The sequence below is a fragment of the Bombina bombina genome, chromosome 7, assembly GCF_027579735.1.
Source record: "Bombina bombina isolate aBomBom1 chromosome 7, aBomBom1.pri, whole genome shotgun sequence".
In the NCBI taxonomy this organism is placed as follows: domain Eukaryota; kingdom Metazoa; phylum Chordata; class Amphibia; order Anura; family Bombinatoridae; genus Bombina; species Bombina bombina.
Window position 1 is genome coordinate 500921840 of NC_069505.1, and position 15922 is coordinate 500937761.

The window sequence follows — 15922 nt, forward strand, 5'->3', positions numbered from 1 at the left end:
TATATATATATATATATATATATATATATATATATATATATATATATATAGAGAGAGAGACCTTTGGTCTACATAAAGATGAAATATTACTACATAACCTATGTGTTTCAAAATAAATAATCTTCTATGCATCCAGGAGTTATAATGGCTAATGGAGAGCGCTGGAAACAGCTACGTCGCTTTACTATTACAACCTTAAGGAATTTCGGTATGGGGAAGCGGAGCATTGAAGAAAGAATACAGGAGGAGGCCCAGAGTCTGGTAGAGGCTATTCGAAAATGTGAACGTAAGAATCTTATTTTTATTTTTTTTGCACCTATGTGAAATTGACATGCTTTTCAGAAGATCAAAACGCAGAGTAAACTAACTGATAGCTTGGGGGCTATCTGGTGATCCAGAAGTGGTTCCAAGCAACTGCCTTGTCATACATACAGAGACTATAAAGAAGGTTTTCTGTTAAGTATTAAAATTGTAATTCTCTGGAACGGTACCTGATTCATAGGGAATCCACTAAAGCCGCTGAGTGCATTAGTCATAAAAATGTGAAACTTTATTCGAAAATCATTAAAAATATTTACTGAAAAAGTTTGGAGCATAGATACAAACTGTTTGACATTATCTGATGCGTTTCACGCCAAGAGGAAGCGCCAATATTGTGTGAAACGCATCAGTTAACATCACACTCCTTTTGTACGCATGCTAAAAAAAAATGTCCTTTGTGCAAATACATATATACACATATCAATACATAGGATCACACAAAAAGTCCTGTGAGAAGCGCTCACCGTCAGCCCAGTACAGAATAGGGAAACTGACACAATGGAGCGCGGGCGGGGACACACCCCTTTGCTGCTGTGATGCGATAGGCTGCAACTTCGGGCGGAACTGCCAGGCACGCCCACAAACAAATGTAGAATTTTCACACATAGAATAAAAAAGCGCTCTCATCGCAGGAACCACAGATCACCCTCTGAAGGGGTAGAAAAGGATAATGGACTCCCGGCAAGTTAGGTAAAAAATCCTCAAAACTTTATTAGGTAAAAATGGATGCCTGAACATGCATCCAAACATAAGAGCCAGCAGAAACAACATTCAGGTGTAGACCTGATCTCCACGCTAATAAAGTTTTGAGGATTTTTTACCTAACTTGCCGGGAGTCCATTATCATTTTTTACCCCTTCAGAGGGTGATCTGTGGTTCCTGCGATGAGAGCGCTTTTCATCTATGTGTGAAAATTCATATCAATACATATGTACACATATATAGACATATATATATATACAAACATACATATCCATATTTAGACATGTATATGTATATATCTTAATGTTAAAGCCCTTTGCATGCTTTTTTTTTTTTCTAACACCTGAGATCTCTTTTCTTTGAGTCCTTATAACTTTTTTGTACATATACATATTTAGACATGTATATGAATGTATCTGTATGTATGTATTTTTTTTCTAACACCTGAGACCTCATGTCTGTGAGCCCTTATAACTTTTTATGCAGTAGTGTTTTTTTTTTAATAATTTTTATTAGAAGGTGTTATTATGAGTGTAATTGTATTTTTTACGTGTTTTGTGACACTTTTTGGTTTTTGCGAAACAGTTAATCAGAGCTTTGAAGTAATCATTATAGAGTTAATCGCAATTGCACTCACGCATTCTCATTTACTTTAAAAATACGATTGCAATTTAACTTTATTCCTCTCCTTGGGGTCAATTTACTAATGTGCGAGCGGGCATGATACAATGTAGCGTATCATGTCTGCTGCACATCGATAAATGCAGGTAGCATACGCTGTCAACATTTATCATTGCACCAGCAGTTCTTGTGAGCTGCTGGTGCAATACCGCCCCCTGCAGATTCGCGGCTAATCGGCCGCTAGCAGGGGGTGTCAATCCGCCCGATCGTATTCCAATTGGTTGATTTCTGTCCGCCGCTTCATAGCAGGTGGACAGGTTATTATGGAGCAGCGGTCTTTAGACCACTGCTTCATAACTTCCGTTTCTAGCAAGTCTGGAAACACGGGGCACCAAGTTCCGTACGGAGCTTGATAAATGACCCCTTTGTATGCAAATCGTAAATAATTAAAGATAAGTATTAAAAAAGGATGAGAACAAATAAAATAATACTCTTTAACATACAGTATATACCTTTGCAAACATATCCAGTTATTCAAGATGTTAATAATAAAAGGATTACAGTATTTATACAGTGAAATAAATACAGACCCCAGTAAAAATTATTTGAGAATCCTTAAAGGGACAATGCACACTAGATTTTTATTTGCATAAATGTTATGTAGATGATCCATTTGTATAGCCCATCTAGGAGTGTTTTGTAACAATGTATAGTTTTTGTTTATATTTTAATAATGATACTGATTTTTAGACTCCTAACCAAGCCCCAAAGTATCAGATGCATACATGCGTTTACATTAACAGTAGCAAGCAGGAGTCTGTAATCTTTCTTTTCATTTGTAAGGAAGGGGCGAGGGTCTGCTCTTACTGCTTTTCCAGCCCCTTTCACTGGGTGTCCCAGACTAACCTCATCAACAGTGCTAAACTGGGAGCTTCTAAGTAAATTTTTAAAAGGTTTTATACTGGATTATTAGATCAGTATCTGTGCATATTCTTTTACATGCAGTTATATGAACATTGGTGTACACTGTCCCTTTAAAGGGACACTTAACCAATTTTTTTTTTTTTCATGAATCAGATAGAGCATGCAGTTTTAGGCACCTTTCTAATTTACTCCTATTATCAAATTGTCTTTGTTCTCTTGCTATCTTTATTTGAAAATGCAGGAATGTAAGGTAAGTAGCCGGCCCATTTTAGGTTCAGCTTTTGAATTTACTCCTATTTGTCTTCGTTCTCTTGCTATCTTTATTTAAAAAGCAGGAATGTGATGCATAGGAGTCGGCCCATTTTTGGTTGAGAACCTGGATTATGCTTGCTTATTGGTGGGTAAATGTCAGCCTCCAATAAGCAAGCGCTATCCATGGTGCTGAACCTAAAATGGTCTGGCTGCTAAGATTTACATTCCTGATTTTAAAATAAAGATAGCAACAGAACGAAGAAAAATTGATAATAGGAGTACATTAGAAAGTTGCTTAACCCTTTGAGTGCTAAGCACTTTCCCACCTGGGTGCTAATATTTTCTAAGGTTTTTTTAATTTATTTAATTTTTGAAAAAACTTTTTTTTAACTTTTTTTATTGTTTTTACAGACCCCCAAGACTTACACTGTTGGAAAGGCGATTCCCTTTCCAACAGTGGGTCTTAGGGGTCTGTAGCTGCTTAGATGCCTGAGATATAGGCTTCTAAGCAGCATGCCCCCTCCTCCTATACTTAACATTGTTAAGTATAAATAAAGTTGCACTGTGACGTCATCACGTTATTGCGCGTGACGTCACCGTGCATCACGTGAAGCCCCGGCGATGCCTGTCACTCTACAGGCAACGATCGCCGGGGTAGGAGCTGTTAGGAGCCCCCAGATCTCCCTCAAGGTGGGAGAGTGCTCATGACGGCTCTGAGCCGTCATTACTAGCACCAGAGTGAGAAACTCTGTGACGGCTCAGAGCCATCATTAGCACTCAAAGGGTTAAAATGTCATGCTCTATCTGAATCATGAAAGAAACAAATTGGGTTCAGTGTCAAACACAGTTAAGTCAACAATCAAGTGATGTGATTAAATAATATGCATGAATAGGCTTACCATAATTTTTAGAGGTGAAACTGGGACCATCTGGTGCAGTGCCAGTGGGGGTGTGGTCAGGAGCGTGGTCAAGGGTGTGTGGTCAGGAGCGTGGTCAATGGGGCGTGGCAATTACCGGTCCTGTTAAAGTAGTAGCTTTTATGTGTGTAATGTTTCGTGGATACTCTACCCTTCCTCAGTCAAACAAGTGAATCACACAGTTTAAATAGAACATAACACCACCCCCTAGTGAAAAAGGCACCAGTACGTTGTCATGGCAAATAAATCATTAATCTAAATCTCAGATTCTAAATAATGCCAAACATCAAGCATAATTATCACTTTCATAATTATCAATTTCACAATTTAATATCTGCAGTGTAATATGTGTTTTATTTCTCTAATTAAGGAACAGAGCCAAATACTGATAAGGCATAAATACTACATTGAATAAAAGTAAAAAAGAAACACGTACCTGCTAAAGCTGTTTAAGTGGCTACGCTATACCATAATGCAGGAAGATTATAGCCAAAATGCTATCCTGCATGAAGTAAAGCAAGATTCAGGCCAAAAATCCTGCCTGTCTGTACTTCCTAGTCATACCCATATGATTCCCCTAAAGGTGTATTACCGGCAATGTCACCAGGGGTCGGGGGGTGTTAAAAATAAACCAAGTATTACTACAAAATTAAAAAAACCCTATGCTGCTCACTCAGCCTGTAGGACTAAATGTAAACTTTGAAGGACACGAACGCAGGGCTGTATGTAACAAAGTACCAGCATCCAGCTATGCTGGAGAGCCAGAGTCCAGTTATTTTGAATAATGTGTCTGGGTTTCAGGTGGTCTGAAACCCGGACACATGATTTGAAACCTGGAGGTAGCAACCCTACTGGGACAGAATGAACAACTGGGTGGGACACTGGGACAGCGCCTCCAAACCGGGACAATCCCAGTAAAAGTGGGACTTCTGGTAAGCCTATGCATGAATCAAATAAAAGTGGCTACATTCTGTATGGTAAACACATTAAGCAAATGCCTGTGTATAATAGAGAATAAAGATTATACAATAAGAAGACTACATGCTTATACTAACATACGTCTCTAGTAATAACAATCTCTCCTGCCTCTCCAGTTCCTATGTTATTCAAAGCAGCTTATTCAAAGGCTTTAGAGACGTGAACTCTCCTGAGCTTACGTCACTGGTTTTCAACAAAGAATACCAAGAGAACAAAGAAAATGTCATAACAGAAGTAAATTAGAAAATTGTTTCAAATTACATAATCTATCTGAATAATGAAATTAAAAAAAAATTAGTTTCATGTCCTTTTAAGCTAGAGAGGCTGGGAAATGTTTAAATCATTTTTGCCCAATTACACCCTTGTTACACAAATGACTCATTGGGCCGAATGCCCTAAAGCTCATTATACCATTGTAATGTTGAAAAGCTATCCGCTTAGCAATAAGTGTCTAGTGTTCTTAAACAGATATGGAACCCAATATATTTTCTTTCATGATTTAGATAGACAATGCAATTGTAAACAAGTTTCCAATTTACTTTTAATATCAAATTGTCTTTGTTTTCATGTTATTCTTTGTTGAAGAGATATCTAGACAGGTAGCATGCACATCTATAGTACTACATAACAGGACATAGTGCTGCCATCTAGTGTTCTTTTTTTTTAAATATTTATTTATTCAGGCCATTAGTGTGGAGAAAAAAGAACAGAACAAATTCAACATATGTGAACATTTCAAATACCACGCAGGGCAAAGTCATGGTGCACAGAATAAGAACAAAAGATAAAAAAAATATTAGATACCCTAATACAAAACTGTGACCATTTATATCGCTTCAAAACATATTTATAAAAATACAATAGATCTAATTGTCCACACGTCAAGCCAATTATATCATCGCTATATACAAAGAACAGAACAAGAAATAGAATAAAAAAGAAAAAGCAGCGGGAAGAGAGAGAAAAAAAAAAAAAAAAAAAAAGGAAAAAGGCCCCTCTACCTAGTTTACTCTAAACCTATTCCCCCCCCCCACGGCTCTCACCAAATCCGAATTTAGCGTTCAAAACCTTAATGAATAAGATAAGATTATTTTATTATATATCTCTATAACTCCTGATCCATTCTGCTGGAAAAACACCTGATAACACTAGATCACAATAACTATCTGAACTTAAAAAGGGGTATAAAATAGATTTTTGAGCTTCTGGCGAATATGTCTTAATTATAGGAAACCATCTAACTAGGAATTTCTTGACTTCTCTTTCACTTGCTTCTTTCAACTGAAAAGATTCGAAAATTATCTGCGTCTGTACCTCTTTAATAAATACTGAAAAACTCGGCATTTTTTTAGCTTTCCAGTTCTTTAAGATAAGTTGTCTAACAAGAAGAATAATCTTTTCCTCTGTGCGTATACCTCAGGACAACTGTGATCAAGAAAATATATACTGTCAGCATCTAACTGTAAGTTAGTTTCATATAAATTATTAAACCAAAAAACAACCTTTTTCCAGAACTGATCAATTTTTGGACAGGATACGAACATATGTGAAATGTCTGCATTTACATAAATACACCGCGGACAAAAGAAATTTTGCCTACGAAAAATTTTAGATAATTTCAGTGGTGTGAAGTAGTAATTATTAATTAACTTGATATGACTTTCTTTCCAACTCATTGGAATTCTAGCCTTGTTAACAATTTTACAACTATCTTTTATTTTACCTTGATCCAGCTCTGTTGTTGCTAATCCCCATTTTAAATTCAAATTTTCCAGGAGAGAATCACTTTGTTTGGCCAGCATAATACTATATAGTAGTGAGATTGAGGGTGCCTTGACTTTAGATATAATAATGCAAGATTTTAACACAGACCATGCGATCATCCCACTGCCATTCCACTTCTTGGTTTTTATAAAATGATGAATTTGAAGATACGCATATAAGCTAGTCATAGATAAGTCAAATTCCCTCTTTAAATTATCGAACGTTATTAATTGCCTCTCTTCTTTAAGCAATTGATAGACTGCAACAAGCCCTTTAGAAGCCCAACTTTTAAATACCTTCTGATTAGTACCCGGGGAGAACTCTGGGTTACCCAGTATTGGTAAATACTCTGAAAAAGAATAAACTACTCCGGTTAATGTACACAACCCCTGCCACGCAAGAATTATGTTCCTGAATGAGATTAACGTCTTAATATTACTAGGAATATTTTGAATTTGAATATGCAATAATGCTTTAAGAGACCAAGGGGAAACCATAATGCTTTCAATTTCCGATGACGAAAACCAATTTGTTTCAGCCAACCAATCAAGGGCAATTTTACCCAGTGCAGCTAAATTATAAAATTTTATATTAGGTAGTGCTAAACCGGCGCATTCGCGTGTTTGCATTAATTTTTCAATTGCAATTCGCGATTTTTTCTTACCATGCCAGATAAAATGAGAGAAATTTGAATATATTTTCTGTAAATCAGATTTCGTCAATATTAGAGGGAGATTCTGAAAAGGGAAGAGAATACGCGGGAAGATAATTGTCTTGATAAGGCTAACCTTGGCAGATATTGATAAGGGGAATACTTCCCACGCCTTCAAATCTAATTGGATTTTCTGTAATACAGGACAAAAATTCAGTTCATACCATTTTCTTGGGTTTTTATGTAAAAAAATCCCTAAGTATCTTAATACTTCAACTTCCTTGAATACAGTATTAGTTACCCTACTACTAGTTTTATAGATCCACATTATTTCGCTTTTACTATAATTCACTTTATACCCAGAAAATGAACCGAAAAACTCCAAAGAATCTAGTACTGTCGGAATAGATTTATGTGTATTATATAGACACAATAACAGATCATCCGCGTACAGAAATGTCTTAATAGAGTTTTTACCAATAGTAATCCCTTCTAAAACTTCCCTTAGCCATATGGCGAGGGGTTCCAAGGCCAGGTTAAAGAGCAAGGGAGATAATGGGCAACCTTGCCTTGTACCCTTCTGAAGCCTAATTCCAGGGGTTAAGTTATCATTAATCAAAATAAAAGAGATAGGAGATTGATATAAGTTACGGACAAACTGTACAAATTGGTTCTTAAACCCAAACTTTTCAAGAGTATGAAATAAGTACACCCATTCTATGGAGTCAAATGCTTTGACCGCGTCCAATGTCAGTAATGCAATATCCTGTTTAAAGTATTTATTAATTTCCTTATTTAAATTCCAAATATAATCTATTAATGTAGTTACTTTCCTCATATTTTTCGCAGAATTTCTTGAAACCATGAAACCAGTCTGATCCTGATGAATAACTTTATCCAGACATGCCATGAGTCTCACTGCCAAAATAGATGTCAATATTTTGTAATCTACGTTAAGTACCGATATTGGTCTGTATGAGGCCGGGTCTTCTAGGTCTTTATCTTTTTTGGGAATTAAAGAAATATACGCTGCTGAAAAGTAACTTGAAATTGGACAGTTATGCATAAAATAGTTATTATATAACTTTTCTAGAACCGGTTTTACTTCTTCTACCAGTATTTTATAGTATTCCGCAGGAAGAAAATCTGGACCAGCTGCTTTATTCAACTTGACTTTATAGATTGCCTCCTCTATCTCCTTTAGTGAGATGGGAGCATTCAACTTATCAAGCAGTTCATCTGCCACTTGCGGGAGTTTTATTTGGGACCAGAATTTCTCTTGATTCTGATTATGATTACTGGTAGATGAATATATATTCTGATAATATGTAAAAAAAAATCTTTCTAATATCAGATAAATCAGTATATCTCTTATCCTGATCTTTAATTACCAAAATGTAATTCTTTTTTTTCCGATATCGTACTATATTTGCAAGATGTTTTGCGGAGCATCCATAGTACCCTTTGTAACGTAGGTTTAGTTTAGTCTCTTCCTGTAACGATTTTTGTTTAAAGAATATCTCCCTTTCCGACCTAGCCCGGGAATACCTTTCCCAATGTGTACTAGAGGGGTCCCTTATGTACTCCTTATAACTATTTTTAACTTGATTAGCTAATTGCACTTCTCTTTTACACTCCTTCCTTTTCATTTTACACATATAAGCCTTTATTTCGCCCCTCAAAAAAGCCTTAGAAGCTTCCCAAAAAATTTCAATGTTCTGAAGATACGAGATATTATTTGTGCAGTAGTCTTTCCACTTCTGTTTTAACCACAGAGTAAATTTTATATTTTTATACATATATCGCGGAAAGACAAAGTTAAGATTACCCCTTGATAGCTTTATATCTGAATGAAATGACAGTGAGACAATCGCATGGTCCGAGACAATAATCTCACCAATATCAGCCTCCATTTTATGCAAAGATAGAGATTCAGTAACTAAAATAAAATCAATCCTAGAAAATGTCTTAAATGTTTTAGATTCACATGTGAATATACGCTTGTCGGGGTTATAAAGTCTCCATATATCATTTAGTTTTAACTGGTGACAGAATTTTCCCATATACTTAGCTTGTTTATTGCACATTGCCAAATTTTTTTTTGAGAGTCTGTCAATCACTGGGCAAAGTGAGAGATTAAAGTCTCCTCCTATTATCATTTTATCTGCTGCAAATGGCAGGAGTTTAGCCTTCAATTTTTCCCAAAATAATTTTGAAAAAGTATTTGGGGCATAGATGTTACATAAAACCAGTTTAATACCATTAATTAATATTTGAACAATCATAAATCTTGCCTCTAAATCTAATTCACTCTGAATTATTTGATATGTTAAATTTTTGCTTAACAATAAAGCTACTCCTGATTTCCTTACAATGCATGGAGTTGCAATCACTTCCCCAACCCATCTAGCACGTAACTTAGGGATCTCTGAACTTCTTAAATGAGTTTCTTGTAGAAATACAATATTTGGGTTCTGCGATCCTAGTTTTTTTATTATAAGTTTCCGTTTAACGGGGTTAATAATGCCACCCACATTCCATGAAAGAATCTTTAAATTCCCAATAAAGTTAGTCATTTAAACCAAATAAAATTTTAATCGTATCCTTAGACTATATATATATAAAAAGGAGGTAATTCGTTCCTCGTCTAGACCCTAAGTCCAAAAAAATCACACATTGCATGCCTAAATTCAGGTCTGGCTTATAGATAAAAACCGGGGAGAAGAGCAGGTAGGGGCAAGAAAAAGAGCAGAGAAAGAAAGAAAGAGAGAGAAGAAAAAAAAAAAAAAAGAGAACAGGGGTAGATACTAAAAATATATATCCACAATAACGAGAGCACTCCCATTTCATTATAGCTCCATCTAGAATAACAGGATATTTCCTCACTAGTTTTACTTATCCCTCTTTAGAATTAATATATTCTTTAACTTTATCAGCTTCAGAGAAAACTTTCTTGACACCATTATCATCTACTATGATCTTAGCAGGATAAATCAGTCGTGCATTCATTCCTTTTTTAATCATTACTGTACACAGGGGAGCCATAACTTTTCTTTTTTGTACTGTCTCATAGGAGAAATCTTGAAATAGTAATATCTTCCTATCATGGATACTGAACGATTCAAATTTTCTGTATAATCTCAACATTTCAACTTTATCTTGAAACCTCAACAGTTTAAATATACATACCCTGTCTTTACTTATACCATTCTCAGCATATCTCTTAGCTCCTAATCTATGGGCTCTCTCTATAGATAAGGGTAAAGAATGGGTGGGAAACCCTAAAGCTTGGGGTAAGATTAAAGAAGTGAACTCAATCAAGTTATTATATTCTGCTGTTTCAGGGATTCCTAAAATTCTGATATTATTGCGTCTCGAGCGATCTTCTTGCTCTTCTAGGCGCAATTCAATACTTTGAATCTTAGACTGTTGTTTAGCTAACATAGATTCCTGTTTATTTATTAGATCTTCCATATCAGAAATCCTACTCTCCGCCTCTGCCATTCTAGTGGCGAATTGTTTCACCTCTGTATTGAGGGTATTGAGTTCAGTTGAAATAGTGTTTAACTCCTTTTTAATCATTTCAAATTGAGGTGAAAAGAGGTTACTGAGTTGAAGTACCAGGGATTGGTTATCAGTGCTAATGACTGGGGTTTCAGAAGAGCTAGAGCTCATGTCTAATACCTTGCTCTTTTTATCTTTGGATTTAACAGGCATTTTGGTATAGGGTTGGTTAACCTGCGTGAAGTATTTTTCCATAAGCAAAAAAGTGGAAAATAGTGCTGCCAAAAAAAAAAAAATAGCAACAATAGTGAGCAAGTGAACTGTGATAAAATATTTCTAAATGTGCTTCTGAGTGTAAAACAAAATTGTTTTGTGTTTTTTCTTTTTTTTGTTTCTTTCTTCCTTTTTCCCTTTCTTTTCTTTTTTATCTTTTTCTTTCTTTTTATCTCTTTCTCTTTTTTCTCTTTTCTTTTTTTTTTTTTTTTATATTTGCTTAATTGAGATGTGTATATAGGTTACAGGGACACTTAATTAAGTGACCATATGTGTATTTACAAATAGTGCAATTAGTGATTATTTTAAATCCTGGAACGAGAGGGGAACCTATCCAGAGCTTCCCCTTCACTAAGAGGAGAGAGAAAAAAGCAACCAACTAAAAAAGTGGGAGAAACAACCCTATACAATTATTGCAAATAAAGAGACAAGTGTGCAGCTACCATTACCCAATATATGTCAGTCACTGTACTTATGCAAACAAATATGGTACAATAAACACAAATCCTGATAACCAGTCTTTCTTTTTCTTCCTTTTCCTTCCCCCCCTTCCCTCCCCTTTCCTCTATCCTTTCCCTTTTCTCCCCTTCTTTCTCTTTTTCCTTTCTTTTTCTTTTCCTTTACTACTTCAGTGATATGATATAGATCAGATGGCAGAAAAACAAAACACAGTCCACAGAATGATCCCCGTAAACTGCCAATATTAATTACAGTCTTAATATCTTCCATGAATATGCTCTTAATATTGTTTAGAGTCCCAGTATTTCTTCTAGGATAGAAAAAAAAAGCAAAAAAGCAAAGGAACTTATTAACCAAATATAGCTGAGTTATACTCCCTTCTTCTAGTTATGAGCACAGATGCAAATACTTGCAGGGAACCCCCTTTATCCTTTTATTCTTTTCTTTATGCTCTTATATATAATATATAAGGGAAGGTCCTTTTAAAAGTCCCCTTGTACTCCTTTTTGTTTCTTGGGGCTCAGGTTACAGTCAGCTATGTCCCCGGTGAAATAGTAACAAAAGAAGAAAAAAAAAAAAAAAAAAAAAGGCTTCTAAGCAGCATGCCCCCTCCTCCTATACTTAACATTGTTAAGTATAAATAAAGTTGCACTGTGACGTCATCACGTTATTGCGCGTGACGTCACCGTGCATCACGTGAAGCCCCGGCGATGCCTGTCACTCTACAGGCAACGATCGCCGGGGTAGGAGCTGTTAGGAGCCCCCAGATCTCCCTCAAGGTGGGAGAGTGCTCATGACGGCTCTGAGCCGTCATTACTAGCACCAGAGTGAGAAACTCTGTGACGGCTCAGAGCCATCAGGGTTAAAATGTCATGCTCTATCTGAATCATGAAAGAAACAAATTGGGTTCAGTGTCAAACACAGTTAAGTCAACAATCAAGTGATGTGATTAAATAATATGCATGAATCAAATAAAAGTGGCTACATTCTGTATGGTAAACACATTAAGCAAATGCCTGTGTATAATAGAGAATAAAGATTATACAATAAGAAGACTACATGCTTATACTAACATACGTCTCTAGTAATAACAATCTCTCCTGCCTCTCCAGTTCCTATGTTATTCAAAGCAGCTTATTCAAAGGCTTTAGAGACGTGAACTCTCCTGAGCTTACGTCACTGGTTTTCAACAAAGAATACCAAGAGAACAAAGAAAATGTCATAACAGAAGTAAATTAGAAAATTGTTTCAAATTACATAATCTATCTGAATAATGAAATTAAAAAAAATTAGTTTCATGTCCTTTTAAGCTAGAGAGGCTGGGAAATGTTTAAATCATTTTTGCCCAATTACACCCTTGTTACACAAATGACTCATTGGGCCGAATGCCCTAAAGCTCATTATACCATTGTAATGTTGAAAAGCTATCCGCTTAGCAATAAGTGTCTAGTGTTCTTAAACAGATATGGAACCCAATATATTTTCTTTCATGATTTAGATAGACAATGCAATTGTAAACAAGTTCCAATTTACTTTTAATATCAAATTGTCTTTGTTTTCATGTTATTCTTTGTTGAAGAAATATCTAGACAGGTAGCATGCACATCTATAGTACTACATAACAGGACATAGTGCTGCCATCTAGTGTTCTTGTTAATGTATAACACTGTTGAAAAACTGCTGCCTTATATAGTGCTGCAGACGCGAGCACACTCCTGAAGTTACTTTCCTGCTTTTCAAGAAAGGACAACAAGAAAAGAAAGACAATTTGAAAATAGAAGTAAATTGGAAAGTTGTTTAAAATTGCATGTTCTATCTGAGTCATGAAAGTTTAAAGGGACAGTCTAAACCAGAATTGTTATTGTTTTAAAAGCTAGATAATCCCTTTATTACTCATTCCCCAGTTTTTCATAACCAACACAGTTATAATAATACACTTTTAACCTCTATGATGATCTTGTATCTAAGCCTCTGCAAACTGCCCCTTTATTTCAGTTCTTTTGACAGACTTGCAGTTTAGCCAATCAGTGCCTGCTCCCAGATAACGTCACGTGCACAAGCACAGTGTTATCTATATGAAATACGGGAACTAACACCCTCTAGTGGTGAAAAACTGTTAAAATGCATTCTGAAAAGAGGTGGCCTTCAAGGTCTAAGAAATTAGCATATGAACCTCCTAGGTTAAGCTTTCAACTAAGAATACCAAGAGAACAAAGCAAAATTGGTGATAAAAGTACATTGGAAAATTAAAATTACATGCTCTATCTGAATCATGAAAGTTTATTTTGGCCTAGACTGTCCCTTTAAGTGTTCAAAATCTTGTGTGAAGCTAATTTTGTAAAGAGATGTGTTAGATCTTTTTGTAATGATCTATACCACAGTCTTGGCGTGATTTATAAGGGTTCTTATAATTCCTTATTATTTTGACTATCATGTATAGCAATTACGCAATACATGACAGTATGCTACAAAATACAGCACTCTTGTGAAAGTTTGCGATATGGAAATGTATTTTGTGATATAAATATATAGGTTAACAATATCTGAATTTGTATTTTGTCATCTGTTAATATGTGTTTGTAATTCTATCTAAAAATGATGGGCTGGATTACAAGTGGAGCGCTAAATTATCGCGCAACCGCAAACTGGGCGCGTGATAAATAACCAGACATTACAAGTGGCTCAGAAAATTAACCAGAGATCAGATCTCTGGTTAATTTTCTAAAAGTGCCCCAAATGCCCTCAAAATAGAGGGCATTATAGTTAAAAGCTATTTTTTTTTTAAAAAAAAAAAAACAACTGCACTAGGCAGTTTTGGGGCTTTAAAGTTGATGGGAGTGGGGTGTTAGAAAAAAAACGCACTGAAAATTGATTATTTTTTTTAAATATAAATTAAAAATTGCTGCAATTGCTGTGCTACTTACCCCTTTGGTCTCAGAATGAGGCTCCCATTGGAGTTTATGGAAGCTCGCTCTCGTGAGCGCAATGCTTACCAACAGTGCGAATGCGAGCTTGCGTTCGCATTGCTGACAACTTGTAACACGTGCGCTGGTATTACTTACACATGTGCTGGTATTACTTGGTGGAGCAATATTTAGCGCTACACTTGTAATCTGGCCCAATGTTTATTGTGTATTGATTTTACACAAAACAAAATATAATGCAATAAGTGTATATATCGTTAGCAAATGTTTATTATGCAGAACTTTATTTTACATTATTGAAAATCATTATTACTTTATTAGGACATCATCATTTCTCATTGCTTTTGCAAACAAAAAAGACGTTTAATGGACATTATTTTTATTACAATAAGAAAACTATGCAGGGATATTTGATTGACCTTCATTAAATTGGCTGCACACTCTAGTGACCTATTTACAGGGAGTGCAGAATTATTAGGCAAATGAGTATTTTGACCACATCATCCTCTTTATGCATGTTGTCTTACTCCAAGCTGTATAGGCTCGAAAGCCTACTACCAATTAAGCATATTAGGTGATGTGCATCTCTGTAATGAGAAGGGGTGTGGTCTAATGACATCAACACCCTATATCAGGTGTGCATAATTATTAGGCAACTTCCTTTCCTTTGGCAAAATGGGTCAAAAGAAGGACTTGACAGGCTCAGAAAAGTCAAAAATAGTGAGATATCTTACAGAGGGATGCAGCACTCTTAAAATTGCAAAGCTTCTGAAGCGTGATCATCGAACAATCAAGCGTTTCATTCAAAATAGTCAACAGGGTCGCAAGAAGCGTGTGGAAAAACCAAGGCGCAAAATAACTGCCCATGAACTGAGAAAAGTCAAGCATGCAGCTGCCAAGATGCCACTTGCCACCAGTTTGGCCATATTTCAGAGCTGCAACATCACTGGAGTGCCCAAAAGCACAAGGTGTGCAATACTCAGAGACATGGCCAAGGTAAGAAAGGCTGAAAGACGACCACCACTGAACAAGACACACAAGCTGAAACGTCAAGACTGGGCCAAGAAATATCTCAAGACTGATTTTTCTAAGGTTTTATGGACTGATGAAATGAGAGTGAGTCTTGATGGGCCAGATGGATGGGCCCGTGGCTGGATTGGTAAAGGGCAGAGAGCTCCAGTCCGACTCAGACGCCAGCAAAGTGGAGGTAGAGTACTGGTTTGGGCTGGTATCATCAAAGATGAGCTTGTGGGGCCTTTTCGGGTTGAAGATGGAGTCAAGCTCAACTCCCAGTCCTACTGCCAGTTTCTCGAAGACACCTTCTTCAAGCAGTGGTACAGGAAGAAGTCTGCATCCTTCAAGAAAAACATGATTTTCATGCAGGACATTGCTCCATCACACGCGTCCAAGTACTCCACAGCGTGGCTGGCAAGAAAGGGTATAAAAGAAGAAAATATAATGACATGGCCTCCTTGTTCACCTGATCTGAACCCCATTGAGAACCTGTGGTCCATCATCAAATGTGAGATTTACAAGGAGGGAAAACAGTACACCTCTCTGAACAGTGTCTGGGAGGCTGTGTTTGCTGCTGCACGCAATGTTGATGGTGAACAGATCAAAACACTGACAGA

At 36.2% G+C, this 15922-nt stretch overlaps 1 protein-coding gene across 1 annotated transcript in view; it reads left to right on the top strand.

Moving 5' to 3' along the window:
* Positions 1 to 15922, top strand: part of LOC128666885 (cytochrome P450 2G1-like) — a 97521-nt gene that overhangs the window by 17932 nt on the left and 63667 nt on the right. Inside the window, exon 3 of the mRNA XM_053721691.1 lies at positions 137 to 286. Within this exon, the coding sequence (XP_053577666.1) occupies positions 137 to 286 (150 nt within the window). The remainder of the gene's footprint in view (positions 1 to 136; positions 287 to 15922) is intronic.